This window comes from Microchirus variegatus (genome assembly GCF_963457635.1).
Source record: "Microchirus variegatus genome assembly, chromosome: 22".
NCBI lineage: Eukaryota > Metazoa > Chordata > Actinopteri > Pleuronectiformes > Soleidae > Microchirus > Microchirus variegatus.
This window is the reverse complement of record NC_139823.1, coordinates 16,241,818-16,261,703: the sequence shown is the minus strand read 5'-3', so window position 1 is coordinate 16,261,703 and position 19,886 is coordinate 16,241,818. Positions and strand designations below refer to the sequence as shown.

Here is a 19,886-nt window from a genome sequence, read left to right as displayed (position 1 = left end):
CCTTGACGAGCGTGAGATCGGGAGAGCGTGAGCAGAGGAGTCACCCTAAATCCCTAAATCGGATTTTTAAGCGTATCCAGATCTGATTTTCCCAAAGTGGATTCAAACCACATACGGAGCTGGTTTGGAATGCTTGGATTTTTATTTTACAGATCCGTTTCAATCCGAACGTCTCGGTAGGGATTTCAAAAGCGTCCTCAGGGACAGATTTCTGTCGTTCCATTTTGTTTTACTTTGTTGGGATCTGATCACTTCCAGTATCTAATGCGAAACAGTTGATCAGGAAGATCAGAAAATAGAAAATGACAACTCATATCTATTTCAATTAGAAAAAAACTGCACTCAAACTGTGAATGTAGCCTCGCTGCACGAGAGCCAAGAGGATCCATTGTTCCGTGAAGTCATCTGACTTCAATTCACCCGTCTGTGTGTTTGACTGCAGTGCAGAAAGACAGAGAGAGGAAACATCAAAAATCGCAGACAAAGCAACAGGTCGTCAACCGTCTCGACACGAAGCTGAGCACAAGGTAAACGCAGCAATTATACCAAACCATCCCTCAGATATATAAATATATATAAAAAGATGTGTATTTTTCCACCAAATCCCTCTGTAATGAGGCGGAGATGGATGTCACTGCACGCCAGAGAGAGAGAGAGAGAGAGACACACACAGAGAGAGAGTTTGCTGGAAGCATCCATCCAGATGAAATGAAAACAATATGAAAACAGCCTCTGAAGAATGGAATTTCCCTTCCTGACTTTTCAGATCGCGGCCGGCATTTAAAAAATTCGCCCCCGATACGTAAATCTCCCCTCGGCCGCAAAACCAAACAGCTGTGGCTGGTTTTGATCATTTTTTTTTTCTTTAAAAAAGAAACATGAAGGTGATTTTTGAATCACATTTATGGTATAAATGTGTCCATACAGGGGATGGTTTCTGCGCTTTAATGTGCTCTCACATATGCTTGTTTGAGGTCCTTCAGGGAACCAGCGCTCATTCTCACAGGCCATTATAGAAGAGGGGGGGTGGGGGGGGGGGTGGACACTTTTGAGCCGGACGATCTGCGGATGGCAGAGGGGCCACGGAAGTTTTTCTTGGGTCATTCCCAGCAGTTTCCAGAGATCTCAGGTGTCTCATCGTCCCGGTCTCACTTTCAGCTACACCTCCCCCACAACAAGCATCTCCAGGCCCCAGTTCACCCAACGCTTAATGGCTTCCTTCCTCCCCGAGCCTCTAACCTGGGAAAAAAAAAAAAAAAAAAAAAAGAGTTGGATAAGAAGAAACGAGAAGGAAAATAATCATCTTTTCATCCCGGCGATGGACTGAAGTAACCCTTCAGCTGCAGAGGAAACCCAATACTGCCTCCAGCTCACTGTCTGAGACAGAGAGGAGAGAGGGAGGAAGAGGAGGAGGAGGAGGAGGAGGAGGAGGAGGAGGAGGGGGTGAAGCAAAGTGGTTCCATGTGAGAGATGGAAGTAAAGTCTGGGAAAGACATGGATCGACACCCTGAACCAAACCACCTTACACAAGTCACTTAATGATTTTTAAACCTATCATATGAGGCTCCTTCAGGATCGTCGTCCAAGTTCTCTGTCTTTCAGGACATCAATCCGATCCAACTTTATTTATAAAGCAGCATTTATAAACAGCAGCAGCTGAAACAAAGTGCTGTGCATCAGAGATAAATAAATGAAACCTAAGAACAAACAATGAAGCAATAAAATACTGTAGAAAATATAAAAACAACAAACATGTACGGGTCGTACAATAAAACTATTTTTAAACAAGATAAAAATCAAAGTCTCATACTGGGTCCAAAGCCAAAGAGTTAAAAATGGGTTCTAAGATGCGTTTTAGAGACTCGGAGGACATCACAAGACATCAGAGGACATGACAAGACCAGAGGACATCAGAGGACATCACAAGACATCAGAGGACTTCATGACATCACATGAAATCACAGGACATCACATGAACATTAGAGGACATCAGAGGACATCACATGACATCGGAGGACATCATGACATCAGAGGACATCATCACAGGACATCACCTGACATCAGAGGACATCATGACAGGACATCACATGACATCAGAGGACATCATGACAGGACATCACATGACATCAGAGGACATCATGACATCACAGGACATCACATGAACATTGGAGGACATCACATGACATCATAGGACATCACATGACATCGGAGGACATCATGACATCAGAGGACATCACATGACATCATGACATCAAAGGACATCATCACAGGACATCACATGACATCAGAGGACATCATGACATCAGAGGACATCATCACAGGACATCACATGACATCAGAGGACATCGGAGGACATCACATGACATTGGAGGACATCACATGACATCGGAGGACATCATGACATCAGAGGACATCATCACAGGACATCACATGACATCACAGGACATCAGACATCCTGTAAGTTAAAAATCTTCAGAAGTAGACAAATAATCCAAAGGCCCATTGCAACCACTAAACCATTATTTAGTCATTTTAAAAGACTTGTGTGTAACATTTAGGACGGTTTATTGGCAGAAACTGAATATAAGTATGTAGACAAACTTTATTTTTTTAAATAATTGATTAATTTAATTATTAATATTATATTCTGTCTTCATTATAACATGATATGAAGTGGTGGGCCACACACATGGTCGTTACGTCTCACTCTGTGATCAGTGTCAGTTTTATTTGCATTTATCTGTTTGTATCTGTTTATCTTCTTGTCGTCCTGCTCTTCTATTTCATTCTAATCCTTTTTTATTCTACTCAGCCGTGTGCCGTTGTGTTAGCTTCAGTCACGGTCATTTCTGTTCACGCTCGCCTCCTGAAGCTCAGGTACACTCGCTCCCCTGTGGAGCCACTCTGAGGAGGAGGCCCTAATATCTGCAGACATCTATGGCCACCGCCCAATCTGCTGCACGCTCCGTTCATTTCACGCACTGCCAGAAGTGCTTTGTAATTATCCTGATATTGATGAAGGCTGATTCCAGCAGGTAATCGCTGGCAGTTCGGCTGTTTTCCAACATCTCAGCAAAAACGTCTCTATCCATTACCGCTGGCAAATTAATTTCCACTCAATGACCGCGCACTTGTTGATAATCCACGGACGGACGCGTACTCGTGTGTGTGTGTGTGTGTTTGGAGGAGGAGGCAGATCATTGACTGAGCTCCAGGACGCAAGCGTTTAGCCTGCTTTAGCGCACGCAAAGATCACCGTGGGTGTGAGTTTATATGACGGCGCTTAATTGCAGTAACTGCGATAGTCAACGCAGGGGTCGTCATTACGGAACAGTCGGGGTGATATTTTTCACACAAATACTAGAATATAATACGGCGTGTTTCCATCGCCATCGCCTCAGCGCGGCACGGTTAAGTTGCGTTTCCACGAGACCTCCAAATCGGGCCGAACAAAGCCGAGGTGTAGCTCAGTTAAAGGTGAAGTAAGTAGTTTATAGTGCCATCTAGAGGAGAGGCTGACATTTACAACAAAGAACTGCTCCTCTGCTCACCCCCTCCCTTCACTGAGCGCTACGGTGTCCTCAGCCGGTCAAATGTCGTCCTCGTCGTCTTTCTCCGTGTCAGCAGATGAGGTTCGTGAGGCGAGGGAGAGGGCGGAGCTACCGCGGCCGTAGCAGATGAAGCGGAGAGAGAGGAGGCGGGACTTCTGCTACGAGTAAAGCGACGCTTGATTTGTTCTCTCGCGTTTGTCCTTACAGGCTCCCGTAGAAACATGGCGTCGTGGCAATGCAACAGCGGCCCGCGACCATGTTATTTTACATGACTTTTTGAAACACTACGAAAATGAAACAAAAACTATCATAAAAAAGTGGATTTTGGGTCATAAAAACCCATAAATACTACGTAGTGTCCCTTTAAAAACGTGGGTTAATCTCCAAAAATGACCAGGGAAATGTCTAAAATCTCAATATTAGCGACAGGTACTCCGGGTCATGGAGGAAGTACTGAACCAATAGTTTTAATTAAACCGATTCTAATGACTAGTGCTGCGTTCCAGAGCCCATCCAAACCAGTTGGACTTGGGACTTATCCTACCTCCAACTAGAAAAAGTGCACTGGAATAACTGTCGAAGTGGGGCCTCCTACTGGGTTGATCGACCTACCCCGACTTCACCAAAATGACGTCGGAGAATAATGGTGGCTCCCATGGAGTCACACGAATAGGCTATAAACTTTACTTTTCTGCGTGTAGAGTTGTTTTAGACACATCGATTTTATCACAACTTGTTTTGCATGTTACGGCGTGAAATTATGTCGTTGTTGTTATCCGTCAGCGTGACGATATGTAGGGCTACGGTAAAAGTATACTCATGACGTTATACGTATGGCTTTTACATATATATACGGCTCGCTTGTTTATGTAAGTAGACTGAATTGCTGACAGTCAAAATGCCTCTTCAAACATAAATCTAAAGCGCCGCCGTCGTCCATGTTTTCTAACATTCGACTTCAATTGCTGGAACGCAACGAAGTAGGAGCTAGTACAATTCAGGTAGGATAAGTCCCACATCCCATTTGTTTGGACGGGCTCTGGAACGCAGCATAACTACTGCTTTAGAAGTCACTATAGTCACTTGTTTGTGTGTTTGTGTAGCGGCACTTTCATGCAGCCGCGCCGCGATGACTCCGCCCACATTGACTCGGCACCGTTTTGTAGTGGAGAACAAAACTGTGCCGTGCCGAGGCAAGCTGGGACCATAGGTGGAAAAGGGGCTAAATGAGGGTAAGCATTGTAGGAATGGGAGGTTGAATATTAGCATTTTATTTCATACGGACTGGGAAAACATGAAGGAAAAAGGGGATCAAAGATGGAAAAAAAGTGTTTTAATTTGAACTGCAATGTTGATCGAATACAAATTAATTGGTGCAATTGGAGAATATGAAAAAAAAGGTTGCAATACACCAACCGTGTGGCCCATGAACCACCAACAACTAAGTACATTAAAGAAACATGGTGTAAATGACCACTTATACTTGAACGTACCATTTTTCCCCGCCCTGTTTTTGATGTATGGTGGCGGCGGCGGCGCAACCAGATCTCCCTTCCACCGCTGCATTAAATGTGCTTTAAAGGAGCAAATGAGCTTGTGGCAAAGTGGCCCTTTGAGTCTCCGTGTGTTTGTAAAAGCGACCATAATGGATTCTTTAGAGTCGCGGAAAAATATAGGCATGACAGCCGCGCGTTTCAGCACGACGGGCTTATCCCTCCACGCGCGGCGCTAAGGATATTAAGGAATCAGCGTAAAGCGGCGTGGAAATGATGACTGGAGCAAAGCCTCGGCTCACTGGCGTTATAAGCCCTCAATTCTCCGGCGCGCGCCATCCTTGGGAAGAAAAAAAAATAAAAAAAGAGAGAGAGAGAGTGAAGGAGCAGCAGACTTGGCACGGCTCCACACTGCGATACCCTCCATTATTTCATTCCTCCGCTGCTACAATTAGAAGGATGTTGCTCAATTTTGGGGAACGGGGGGGGGGGGGGGGGGCGAATTGAGAGGAGGTTGATGTCACCTATTGTGGCGTTTCCCTTCTTTAAAAGAAGGCGCCGGAATCCCTGCTGTGTGCACGGGTACGGCGTTGAAAGGCTTTGACTGTGAGCCAAACTCGCTCGCTCTTCTCGCTTTGGCACAGAGCTGCAGAAGCATTTGAAGCACTGATGGCACACGCCACGCAGAGGCGCAGTTTGTGAACCAGGCAAGGACAGGCAACTGCTTGGGGCCCCGGGGCGGATAGGGGGCCCCCCCCCGACACTCGGAGCCTGAGGGCTGTTTTTACTGAAATGTGCAGTGACCAGCCGCCGCCTCCCCGCCCCCCTTAAAGCGGACCTAGACCGGAAGTTCCAATTAACGCTGTGTTTTTTTTAGTGTGCATCTGCGTCATTACCTTGTTTATGAAGCCCTGAAGGTTCTAAACAAACAGAACGCTGTGTTTTATTGTAATCTCGGGCTCGAGATCTCTGAAAAAAACCTGGTCCGGTTACGTAAACACCGGTTCTCCGGAATAGCAGATCCTCCTGCTCCGAGCACTAGTCCGGGCACATCCGGTTGCGTACATTGAACCGCAGAAGAAGAAGAACGTCCGTTGTGGAGGTGTTTCGCGAGCGACAGTGTCTTCTGACTCTGGGTCAAAGGTCATCAAAGGGACTGCGGCGGTAAGTCGTGAAGAAGCTATTTTTAAACACTGTTAAAACAATGTTTTGATAATGAGTAGCAGTGCATCCACCGTTCCAGAGGGGGGAGCTGTGCTTCTGAGAGCTGGTGTGCTGAATATGTCACTTCCGGGTACTGGCCAATCACAACACACGCTGTCTTCTGGGTGTGAGAGTTGAGTCTCAAATCTCGCAGCTGGGAAACAGCGTCAGAAAAGAGGATTTCTATCGGCTCGTTTACAGCAACTAGGAGGTTTTTGAGCATAAAAACAAGTTAATGTATGTAAGTAGACCTCCATAACTCACATATATGTGCAACAGGACCACTCTAGTCCGGTCTAGGTCCGCTTTAAAGCGGACTCCAAAAAATGAGTAAATTACAGTTTATTTGTTGCAGGGTCTGAGCTCACCAAACGCCAAATGTCTCCACCCACGTTGCCTCGCCTGTCAGGGAAGGACCAAGGCGCAAGGATGATTAATGTCCCACCTCTCACCCCCCACCGCGAATTAGAGACCGTGGGTCGAACCTATTTTTCTCGGTGAGCAGGAGCACGCTTGTGGCTAAAAAAAACGGGGCAAACACTGTTCATCATCGGCCCGTCGACAGCCGTCCTCGGGGCAAATTAACCAACGCGGCCCGCATCGACTGGCACGTGCCGGGAGTCAGTGCCCCTTCACTTTGATTAATCTGCCCCGCGTTCCTGTTCCAACTCTATCAAAGTAATCTAAGTGAAGACACGCGGCATTGATCTGTAAACACAGGCCATTACTGTATACAAAACACACACACTGAGGAAAATAAGGGAGCCACAATTACTGCAGGTTCTTTTTTAACGATGGAAAATACTGCGTGTGCCGTTATTCTCAAGTGTGATTCATAAGCTATTGAGCTCGCTAATAAGATACGACATAAAGCTTTTAATACTTAGCATCCATTGTGCTCAATACTGAGTCACTGTCTGCAAAATATGAGCTGCTGAGTCATGTTCTCTGCAAAAAAAAATACAACAACCCGTACCGTGCTGTAAGTGAGGCTCGTGCGACAGCTTAGCTTCTCTGCGATGACTCTTAACGTCATCTCGCACAAACTCACTCGTGTTTACGTCGTTTTCTGTCAATGATATGTTTGTGAAAGCAGAGTTTTTGTTTTTGACATTGTTAGATTTAGTTATATCGACACACACACACACGAGAACACACTAAACGGACAACATTGGTACAGAAAATAACAACGCAAATAGATTTATTTAAACTGAACCTTTGGTCTAAACCAGCGGTTCTCAAAGTTTTGATACCTGAGGGCGAATTTAGGAACCCAACATTGGACTGAGGGCCGCCAAAGGAAAAAAACAAAACGTAATAACTATGTTGTCCAAAATTTGACAATTAAAAAAAAAAAAATGATTTGGTCCAAAATTTGCCAAAAACGTCATACTATACTATGTCGTCCCTAATTTGAAAATTTTGGGGGAAAAATTTTTTTGGTCCCAAATTTGACAAATTTTTCAAAAAAAAGCTTGGTCCAAAATTTGACAAAAATGACATACTATACTATGTCGTCCAAAATGTGACAATTTCTGGTTAAAAATTTCAACACCAAAATTGGACAAAAACGTCATACTATACTGTGTCACTATGTCATCCAAAATACAGTTGTACAGTTTACACTTATTGGTCTGTATCCAGTAATGTCCAATAAACATTTAACAAGCTTAGTAGCTCCTGGATTAAAACTATCAACTATAATTCATTGCGGGGCCACCAGAAATGTTTCTGCGGGCCACCATTGGGCCCCGGGCCGCACTTTGAGAACCAATGGTCTAAACTTTAGACCAAAAAGATTGTTATTTTGGTTTACACCATTACTTTAGAAATAAAAACCTCCAGCGAAGCTCCAGCCTTTTGCCGCCGTCTGGAATATTTCACAATATTTCACGTGTGCACATATTGCTCTTATAGCTGCGCCATGTGGCCGCCATGTTTTGAATTTCACACTGAACAACAACACGATGCACGACCAGTTTCCAAAGGAGCTGTGCAGACGGCGTCTGTGATGTGATGTCAAAAAAAAGATGAAGAAAGGGAAAAGAAAAAAAAAAGGCCGTGTAATTGCTCACTATTGTCATGTGATTCTATTGTGTTAAATGTGTGTTCTTTATTATGATATACTTTTTACAGTTGGCACTTGAGGCAGATTGTGAGTCTTTGTGGCCCGGGTTGTCATGTGGCTTGGATTACTGTGTGAATTCTCTTGCTTTAATCGAATCAATTTAATTTGTATAGGCTTTTTTGGTGGGCTTGAAAAATCTGTTCGTGATTTGACATCCTCTGTCAACAGAGCCTCTGATCAGGTCAACAAAAACTCTCCTGCAGGAAGAAAACATAAATGCCACGTTTTAATGTGTCGCTGTCTCGTTTCCCTTGCATACATTTGCACCTTTTCTTTCAATTTCTGGCAATTTTTGTCTTTTAATCAAATGTTTTAATCATTAACAATAGTCAAATGTCACTATATGAACAACAGCATACATTGTACATAAATAAAAAGAAAAAAAAACAGCAGCTTGAATCAAGCAATTCAAAGACACAATCATGTCACGTGTCTCTGACGTCACGCAACTTCCGCCGCTGCTGACGTCTCTCCGCTGTTAGCCAAGATGGCGGCGTCCAGTGTGCGAACCGTGGGTGCGCTTCTATGGAAATGTAGGATTAACGGCTCCGCTTTAAAAATAGTTACGTCGCAGCTCAGCCGAAAGGTAACCCGCCATGTTAACACAACACACCGTGAACCTAAATGTGACGCGAGAGGTTATAAACCGGACACCGGGGGCTAAAACACTCGCGTCCTTGAGTTAGCATCCTCCGCATTTTAGCCGAAACCTGCTTGCTAGATATGTGAATTTAGCTTCTGTCAACGTCGCATTTAGTGTTTTCGTGGTGCTATGGACGCAGTATTACCTTAGTATAATAGATTTAACCACCAACAACCATTCGGCTGTATATTTGCTCTCGTATCGCTTAGCACATTCATTCGCAACATGTCACAACAGAGGCGCATGTCCTTTTTCTCCAGGTCCCGATCAGGCAGCTATGTGTGAGCTCTGCCCTCCACAGAAAGAACCTGGCGGCCGCAGGACCAGAGAAGTTCACGGCGGAGTTTATCGAGAAGCAGGTGGAGGAATTCAACATCGGGAAACGGCACCTGGCCAACATGATGGGAGAAGACCCGGAGAACTTCACCCAGGAGGATGTAGACGTAAGAATCTGAGTTCACTGCACACCTGCATGAGGTTTTCTCGAAAACATGACAGTAAAAATGTCTGATTACCAGTTTGGTAGTAGTCATAGACTATTCTGATAATCGATGAATCGGTTTGAAGGCTTTTTATCATGATTAAAACAAGATTTCTGATTGTTTTGGCTTCTTAAATGTGAGTATTTTCTGCTTTCTTTGCTCCATATTACAAAGAAATCATTAAAACTGAATCATTTTGGTTTGTGGACAAAACAAGTCTTATACAGATTGTGGAAAATTTATTTTTTACATCTCAAATTTGATTATTTCTATTAAAATATGCGAATATGGGACTTTTAATTTGAAATGTCTCAAAAACGGCCATAGATGCAATCATTTTGATTGGTTGTTTCCCAAACCTCGACATGATAATGTCTTTAAATGTTTTGTTTTGTTGTTTTAATGGGTTCTTTGTTATATGGAGCAGAAAAAACCCCAGAAAATATTCACATGTATTAAGCTGGAAAACACTCAAACCTAGTAATAGACTATCAAAATGTTGATGATTGGGGAAAGTCTTACCATTACTGTGAAATCTTGTCTTTAAAAGTCTATTTAGTCTTTTCAAACCTGCATTTCCACTTCTTTCACGCTGATAAAAAGGGTCACAAACACTTTTTACACCAAGTGTCCAAATGCATTTCACTTCACGAGACAAAGACTGAACTCCACAAGCGTTTAAGCATTTTTTAAAATATTGATTAGCTTCCATTTCTCTGGTGGGGGAAAAATGTGTTTCACTGTCCTCAAATTATCATTATCATCATCATTAGCACCAGCGGCAAGGAGGTGGGAGCTCCTCTGACTAATCCACTGAGTCAGGGACATTAGCAACGGCCTCAAACACACACACACACACATGCTAGTCTTAGGTTTTGGCAACAAATGAGTCCTCAGCGCTCCAATCACTTAGCTTGATTTCTCTCGCCTGTCCCCCGGTGTCCCTCGTGCGTAATGAAGAGAGTCGTCACGGCGCCGTGCTGTGAAAGCAAAAGCGACGGCCAACAGCACAAGCTCGAAAAACGGTGCGCAGGGAAAGATGAAGTTGTGGCACCGACGCGGAGTCGTCAGATAAACCCCCTCCACCTGGAGACCGTTCAGGTGTGAAAGACAAATCAGTGGGATGTTTTCACTTTTCAGACACTGGAACACTGGGCGTTTGCCACCAAAGACGCACAAATAGCTTTTGTGATTTGTATGAATTGAAAACAAACAAAGTATGTTTTAAAATACTGTTTGTTTTTGGAATAAATCAACAGTAGATTTGTTAATTACAAACATATTTAAAGGGACACTGTGTAGTATTTATGGGTTTATATAACCCAAAATCCACTTTTTTATACATATTATGTGCTCCTGCATTGTCTAGTCGCTGTATAATATTTTTTGTTTCATTTTCGTAGTGTTTCAAAAAGTCATTTAAAATAACATGGTCGCGGGCCGCTACTGCATTGCCACTGTTGGCAGCGAGACGCCATGTTTCTACGGGAGCCTGTCAGGACAAATGCGAGAGAACAAATCAAGCGTCTCTTTACTTGTAGCGGAAGTCCCGCCTCCTCTCTCTCCGCTTCGTCAGCTACGGCCGCGGTAGCTCGCCCTTTCCCTCACCTCACGAACCTCATCTGCTGACACGGAGAAAGACGACGAGGACGACATTTGACCGGCTGAGGATACCGTAGCGCTCAGGGAAGGGAGGGGGTGAGCAGAGGAGCGGTTCTTTGTTGTAAATTTCAGCCTCTCCTCTAGATGGCACTATAAACTACTTACTTCACCTTTAAGTGCGCTGTGCTTCCAATTTCTCAAATGAGATGATCCTGCTTCTTCTTTTTGAATATTCTTCTCACAATACATTTTTTAAAGCATTTGCTTTGTTTATTTCTTTTTCTTCATGTAAATTAAATGATGACAAATGACAAGTACGGTTGCCGTTGCACCAAAAAAGACCCGGTTTGATACGACAACATACAACATGCTGCTCCCGGCTATTGCTCTACACGTGCGTCTGTTTTGGCCCTGCGTTTTTACCCACAATGCCTTGCTTTGTAGTCCACTTCCTGCATTTGATTCACTTGTACCAGAGTTCAGTTCAGTGCATTTCACACTTCCACAAATGAACTCGGGTTGGATTAAGAAGGAGCCGGTGTGAACGATGAAATCAAAGATAGTAAACATTTTCTAAAATAGGTTATTTTTCATTCATTTCATCAATAAATGAAGCAGAAAGCACCTGATAAAAGCCAGAACAATAATAATAATAATAGTGTATATTAAATGTCGTCCTCGAGATTTGTTTGCCTTCATCTGAGCCTCGAGACGTAACCGTCTCTCATTCATGTCTAATATTTAACTGTGAAGGAAAGGAGTTTTCAAAGGAGACTCTGCAGCAGCTCTCTCTGGATGCTGTGCTGACGATGACTCCCTCTTTCTTCCTGCATGTACTTGGCCCGAGGCTCCGTCTTTGGCCCTCGGGGGGATTCCTGCCATATTGTGCCGACGCTCACGGGACACACAGATGTGTCTTCATCTGTTCCCCGCTTCCTTTTTTTTTTCTTTCTTTCTTTTCACCCTTTAACTTCTACCTCGACTGTCCTCCTCTCGCACTTTAGACGCACACACACCGAACACACACACACGTTTGTCGTCGTGGCTTTTTCTTGCTGCTTTCCATCGTTTTTGACAACCTTAAGGCAGCAACCTGTTCGCTCGGTGCAGCACCTGCTGCCTCGCTAATTGAACCGACAGAGGAGGAGGAAATGAAAGAAGTAGAGGAGGGAGGAGCAGGAGGAAGGAGAAGGATGAACAGACTGTCTTGATGAGTGTGGCAGGATCAACACACTTCCTGTCTCCCTCTCTTCACACACACACACACACACACACACATTTGCAGCGCCATCTGTAGCCCATGCTAATAACACACACACACACACGCAGAGGGAGCAGAGGATGAACTCGCTGTGAACTCTGCGATGGCCACACAGTGTCCTCTGCTCACTGTCAACAAGGCCAAACACTTGTGCCTTTCCCTGCTTGTTTTCTCCTCTAACTCCTCAACAGTCACACACACACACACACACACCCCCACACACACACTCGCCTTTGGTTGAACCCACCAGCAGCTTGTTGCCTCGTCGTCTTCTGTCACTTTCACGCTCGTCCATCAGCGCGACCTCTGTTGCGTTGACCTCTGTGTCTGCGTTGTCATCAGCACTTTTTGCCAACTCTTCTTCTTCTTCTTCTTCTCTTGTTTATTATTAATTTATCTCCTCTCCTGCCAACAGAGATGCATCACCTACCTGTTCCCGTCCAGCCTGTTTCAAAAGAAAGCACATCCCATCATGAAGGTACGTCTGTGTAACGTTACATCATCTGTAAAAAAAAAAAAGTAAATAAATGTCTAAATAAAATTTAATCTGCTGTGAGATGTTTGCATTATTATCTTCTTAATCTTATATAGTTGTTTATATTCTTCTTCTTATGAACTTTCTCACCGGTTTCCCATGCTACATCACGTGACACACACACACCCTTTCAAAATAATCTTCCGGGTAAACAGGAAGTGATAAACACTGGCATCAAAATACACTAGAACATTAACGGGCTGATGGTTATATGTGGATTTGTTTAATATGATATAATCTTATTATAAATATATATATGTATATGTATGTGTGTGTGTGTGTATATATATTAAAAAGCACTAAAAACACTGATTGCATAATATAAAAACAGAAATGACATCTTGAGGCTGTGTTTGGGAATTATTAGTTGATTGTAATATTAGTGCCACATTTTATTAGAGACACATAAATACATGTATTTATCCACAGTGAATAGATCTTTAAGAGGTATATGCTGTCATCATGGAATGATCTGACTTTTGTGTCCTGTTTTCACTTCCAGCACCCAGATGAAATATTTCCAAAGCAGAGAGGTACAGGACGACAGAGCCTTTGCACCTGAGTACTACAGATAAAGTCGGGCGTAAGCCGCTTCTCCAGCTCATCGTATTATGTCCTGTATCTGCAGGTGTCCAGTGGGGAGCGGACGGGCGACCTTTCCATTTCCTCTTTTACACTGGGAAACAGTCGTACTACACGCTGATGCACGTGAGTACGACCGACGACGCTTCTCCCCGCACTCTCGCGTCGCTTCCTGTTCAGAGGGAGAAAGTTGAGTTGCAGATGGGATTGGAACCAGGTTAAGAGGAGGATGCACTTAGGTGGCAGCGAAGGAAGGGGTGCAGACGCTAAAGGAAATGAGTTCAGTGAGGTGGAGCAGAAGCTAATAATAGACGTACAGTGAGACTTTTATTCTTCGCTGTGGATTTGTTGTGGGTGAAATCGAGTGAAAGATGGCATCATTTTAAAAGTCATTTTCAAGGAGACAATTTGTATTTTAAGTCAAGACGTTCGCGTGATTTCAGTTGTTCATTGTCTGACTTTGTAAAGCCAGACAATGTGGTGGAATTAAAGTAGTTAGTGAGACGGTAAACAAATGTCACGAAGCCGCTGTTTTCAAATGTGATGAACACGGGGAAAGCGAGGGGCGGGTGTCGCACAGAACCCCCTCCCTCGTCTGAGCAGACGACCTCGTCTTCTTTGTGTCTGCGGGTTTCTGAAAATTAGTCTGCGCTTACACACACGCACACACACTCACACTCGTACACAATACACTGAAAACCCCCCTGCTGTGGCTTTAAATGCCTATGTCAGACATGTTACCCCCTCTTTCTTTGCTCTCGTTTCCACCTCTGCCTCCTCCTTTCCGTCTTGTGCAGATATCGTTTTTGTAAGTGTCTTATACACACACACACACACACACACACACACACACACACACACACACACACACACACACACCCCTCAGGAGTGTTGCCAGGAGAGGGCAGTGGTGTGTAAAGCTGCCTCTCTGCTCAGCCACTGTAGCACATTAACCCCGCTCACTGCTCCACTGAGCCCTTTATGGCCCCTGCAGCTGCAGGGAGAACCTGAAAACACCTCCATGACACACACACACACACACACACACACACACACACACACTTTAACCATTTAATCCTGCATATCCTCTGCAAACAAAAGGAGTGAAGCTCTGTAACAGATACTGAACGTCTCCTTTAATCACGGAATCCATGCAAATTTGTGTATGTGTAATATAAGCCCTTTTATCCAAGGCCTGGTCGGTTTCCTTCTACTCCTCTCCTCTTTTATGCCCCTGATTTTCTATTATGTTATATATATATATTTTTTGTAAAGAAAATTGGTTTTTGCTTCATGTTTGCCGCCCCCCCTCCTCCTCCTCATCCTCCTCCTCCTCCTCTACCTCTCGTCGCTGGTCGTGGAGTGGCAGCGGATTAGGCACACTCTATCGAGAAGGAATTAAACAAACATCTGGTGAATAATTGACGGGGGAAATGAGTTCTCACCCAGGCGCAGGACAGCTGAGGTGGTGGGGGGGTGGGGGGTTGGGGGAGGGGGGACGCGACCGGCGTTGTAGCACGGCCTCGGAGAAAGATTATGTCTTCAAAATGTAGGGAAAAGAAATGAAAAAGAGTCTAAAGTGACAAAATATTTGGTGTTTTTGTTTGGTGCAATATTGGCAAATTAATTAACTTATTTTAAATTTATTCAGCTGTTGGTTGGCCAGCAGCAGCAGCAGCAGCAGCAGCAGCAGCAGCACAGTCACAGTAAAAAAAAACCCACATAAATTAACAACTTGCTTGCACACACAGAGAACCTGGAACGCCACAAATCCTGGACGCCAAACGTGGTAAAACATCAACAACCAAACAACGTCTCGTAGCAAAAGCATGGATATTAATTTGCAGCTGTAACACCTTCCTCTCTTTTAGTTTCCCGTTTTCTGCCACAAAGCAGTCGCTCCATTCTTCGTCTTTACTCGATCTTGAGCTATGGTCTGCACTTCCTCCTCTGGTGTTACTCGGTGGTGTAAAAAAGTTTAAGAAACGCAGCTCTAGGTCATTTTTCAGATCATTATTATTATTGTCCCAGAACGTTTGACCGAACACAAAAAGCCTCACGCGAGTTCATCAGACGACCAATATATTTCATAGTTTGTGTTTGTTTTCTTTCTTTGCAGGAAACTTATGCCAAAATCCTCAATTTAGAGAAACGCCAAGACCGCCTGAGAGCCAAAGGTCTCCTCACCCAGGAGGTCAAGCCCATGTAAGTAGAGAATGATGATGATGATGATGTTGTGAAAAGCTCTTCTTTGAGCGTAGAATTTTAACAGACCGTGTCATCTTCAGCTCTCTCGGTGCGAGCCGGTGGCTCACGAAGGAGGAGTTGGAGACGCTGCTGGTGGAAACCATGACGGCTCACAACGTAAGCGCTCGACTTTCTTCGTCCCGTTCTTCCTTTAACCTTCACTGACCCCGCCCCCCCCCCACCAATGTCGTCCTCCCTCTTCAGTACAACCGCTTCATCCAGCTGATGGAGCGGCTGCTGTCCGTGCCCAACTGCTCCAAGGAGCAGGAGTTCGTGTCGCGTTACCGCCGCCAAGTGGAGGCTCAGTCCAGAAAGCAAATGGTGCCCCAGCTGGAGCGGGACGACCGAGGCGTGGCCTTCAGCGCGGCAGAGGGTAGGTGAACGCCGTGGACCGCCGCGTGTGTGACATTCAGTAGGGTTTAATGGCAGACATGTCATATTTTACCCATAAGTGATATATTTGTATCAGTGATTTTAAATAAAAAATTCCTTGTGAGGAGGCCAGAGCGTGTGGTTTAAAAGTGATATTCAGGAAAAAGACGCATGTGACGTCATGTTTATGTGGTGTGACGCATCCAGGCACCGTTTACCAGTTAGCTCTGTTAGCTGCATTAGCTCCTTTAGCGTCATTGGCGCACCTCCAGTCGAACTGCAGCAATCTGTTTATTAAAGGAAAAGAGCAGCACTACAAATAATGTTAGCGTACCTGTGTACTGCGTATGTGTGCCTCTGTTTTTAAAGTTTAGCGTTACTTTAAAGACTCATTTTAACAAATCGTGAGTCATGTAAACGTGGAAACGCGTCATTCCTTAACGCTGACGCTGTTAACCGCCACTATCGCGATAACGCGCCCAGCACTAGTTTAAAACTAAACATCTAGAAAGGAAAATGAAGGCAGGCGTGTCTCTAATAATCTGATGACATAATCTACAGCACATAATCCACATTTATTTACTTTATTCTGTCAAAGAGCAGATTTAATGCAAGACATTTAACCCTCAGATGCTTAATTTACCATCCTCTCAAGTCATTAAGGACAAAAATGTCCACTTTTAAAACACTGCTATAAAAACATTACAGTTTCTGCATACTTATCTTAAACAACATTAAATCATTTTGAGGATGGTAACCCTTTAAATGCAATTTTTTTTGTGTGTGTAGCATCAGATTTAAATTTTACTACACTCTTAGGTCATTAAGGACAAAAATGTCCACTTACAAAAACTGCTTTAAAAACAGTGCAGATACACATTTCTTTTCTGGGGTAAATCATATTTCAGTCCTGATCAAAACGATCAAATATTGAATCATTATCAGGATTGTAACCTTCGAAATGCCGTTTGATTACATGATGCTAATATTTTTAATGAAAAAACCCTCAAAAATGCCATTTATTTATTTTTTTAAATCAGTTTTGAATATGTAAAGGATTAGCCAAAAATATTAACTGTGATGCATTATCAGTTTTTGCGTCGCATCAGATTTAAAATTTACTCCCCTCTCCAGTCATTTGAGGACAAAAATGTCAAATATTATACTCAAATACACTCAATAAATACTCAAATATTTCCACAAATTACTGAGCGGACATTGTGGATTGTAGAATATGATGAGAAAAAAAGAATTAAAGTGTGTGTGTGTGTGTGTGTTTGTTATCAGGTCGTAGGAAGACGTCCGTCGCCTCTGTGATTCTGCGCGACTGCGGCGCCGGACGCGTCACCGTCAACGGCGGCAACTACATGCAGCACTTCTCTGTGCTGCAGGACAGGTACGAGAGCAATGCCACTGTTTTAATAAACCTTCTCTATGTCCCAGCCTCCTCATCCTCCTCCTCTTCCTCCGCTGCCTCATTTCCCTTTTAAATGCATCATACGATGTGTTTCTGTGGCTGGGAAAAAAAAAATTAAAAAAGCCGCGTTTTTCACTCTCCACAGCATCGCCTTCTTATTTTTTATTTTTTTTTATCTCCTTGTAGTAAGTTAATTACACAGTTGAGTGATTGTGTATGTGTGTGTGTGTGTGTGTGAGAGAATGTCCGGAGCTGGTGTTGTCGCGCAGTGTGAGGACGGCCTGTAATTGGAGCGGAGAGGTGACAATTGACTCTGTCAGCAGCCGTAGGCCATTCAGCCTGAGATGCCATCCAGAACACACACACACACACACACTTCTCACACAACCTTATCCCATTCCTGCTGAGTCAGAACTTCTTCTGTAATAATGTGGGGCTGAGATTGTCGGAGGAAAAGCTTTCCACTGTGCCAGGATCCTCTCTGCTCGTCTGAAAAAGTCACCCAACCAGACATTAAATTAGCTAAGCCTCTGCCGTAGTGATACCACTATCTGCTAAATAGCACGTCCTCCTGCTCTCGCCTATTCAACCACATTTTTCATTCTTTCAGCTCCTTCTCCTTCTTCTCCTTTCCTTTATCTCATTGTCATTTTCCCGTCCTCTTCTTCTTCTTCTCCTTCTTCAGAGAGCAGCTGATGTTCCCGCTGCAGTTCGTGGGCCTGTTGGGACGCTTCGACCTGGAGTGCACCGTGAGCGGCGGCGGCAGGTCCAGCCAGGCGGGGGCGCTGCGGCTCGCCATCTCCCGCGCGCTGCTCGGCTTCCTGCCCGAGGGAGACATGGAGACCCTGAGACAAGGTGAAAGACGCTTTTTCTTTTATCCCCGTAAAAAAAGCCAGCGGTGAACAATCGGTGACTCGGCAACATCGGTATCTGGGGCTTTTATTCTGAAAAAATATGAACCGAGACGGCCAGGTTTGGGGAGTAAATGTCCGTAAAGTAACTACTTGCATGTGTGAGGCTCATACGTTGGCCAATCCTAGGGATTTTTTGTTTAAATGAGTATTGGCTATATCAAAGATTAGCCAAATATTGACTTTAATACATTATTTAGTTCACTTTATTTCACTACACTCTCAGGTCATTAAGGACAAAAAATGTCCCATTAAATCCAATTTTTCTTTACTCTCATAGCTAATAAATCTCAGTATGATGAGGAAAAAGGAAATACGTGACAGAAATAGCCGACACCACTATACTTCCTCCTTATTTTTATTTTTATCTCTACGTTATTCTACTTTATACATTACAGATATGTCCATATAGCGTATGTGGTGTGGTTTTTACTATCATGAATCTACTGTATTTCAGCCATTTGTATGGAAATGTACAATATGAGCATATAAAAGTACCATTTAGCACGGTCGCTAAATATGCTAATGATAAAAAAGAAATTGTTAAACCTGGTTTCCACACTACTACATTACTCTACATTAGAGTGTAATTTAATTAAAAAAAAATTCGTTTTAGTTCTTTTTCCTTATACTTAGAGTGTAATTTTTACCATATTGTATTTTTTTCTAGTCTTACTTATATTGTGTGAGTGTGATTTTTTTTTTACCATATTTTATTTTGTCCTATTTTTACTCTTATCTTTACGTTTTATTTCTTTTTACTTATTATGCCCTTGCACATTTCTGCACCTTACTGAGCTGTTGTGAATGTGTGTTTCCCACCCGGCGGAGGAATAAAGTTATTCAATTCAAAATTCATTTATCTCCACCCTAGCTGGCCTGTTGACCCCTGACCCCAGACTGACGGAGAGGCAGAAGCCAGGACAGGAGGGAGCGAGAAGGAAATTCACCTGGAAGAAGCGCTGAGCAAAAAACCCAACAAAAAGACAATTAACGCTCTCACTGACTCTGCTCTGATATTATCTGAGGCTGCAGTGTGCTTCTTCATCCAGCAGATGGCAGCATATGTCAAGAAGTAGTAAATGAGGAGTATTAAGTGTTAAATACAATTTTCATTTTGTAATGTTTTGGGCTCAAAAGGAAACCTTTTGACATGTTTGTGCATATTTTCTGATATTTAATTAAACTTTTTTTTTTTATTCATCAAGTGTCTGACTTTAACGTTTTTGAAACCTCCAAAATAAATGCATCAGAACCACAACTATTATCTTAATTTAACGGCGTCTTATTTAGTCCATAATACACGTGTGACCAGATTAAAAGTTTTCATGTTTCTTTTTCTATGTGGTTCAGTTTTTTTGTTGCTTTGTTGTATAATTTAGACATTTTTACACTTGAGTAATGATATAAAATTATAAAAGATGAGTTTTTCTCCCGTGTTAATGTTGTCGTTATTTTC

General features: G+C 43.4%; 1 protein-coding gene across 1 annotated transcript; it reads left to right on the top strand.

The window, feature by feature from the left end:
• Positions 1-8,862: 8,862 nt before the first annotated feature.
• On the top strand, positions 8,863-19,553 carry mrps9 (mitochondrial ribosomal protein S9; the record flags this gene model as incomplete). Its single annotated transcript, XM_083908609.1, has 11 exons — positions 8,863-8,961; positions 9,279-9,461; positions 12,779-12,841; positions 13,401-13,431; positions 13,527-13,606; positions 15,600-15,685; positions 15,769-15,844; positions 15,932-16,100; positions 17,387-17,495; positions 18,202-18,371; positions 19,302-19,553. 11 exons carry the CDS (start codon positions 8,863-8,865, stop codon positions 19,391-19,393), a joined length of 1,158 nt encoding a protein of 385 aa, XP_083764735.1. The 3' UTR covers positions 19,394-19,553.
• Positions 19,554-19,886: the final 333 nt, after the last annotated feature.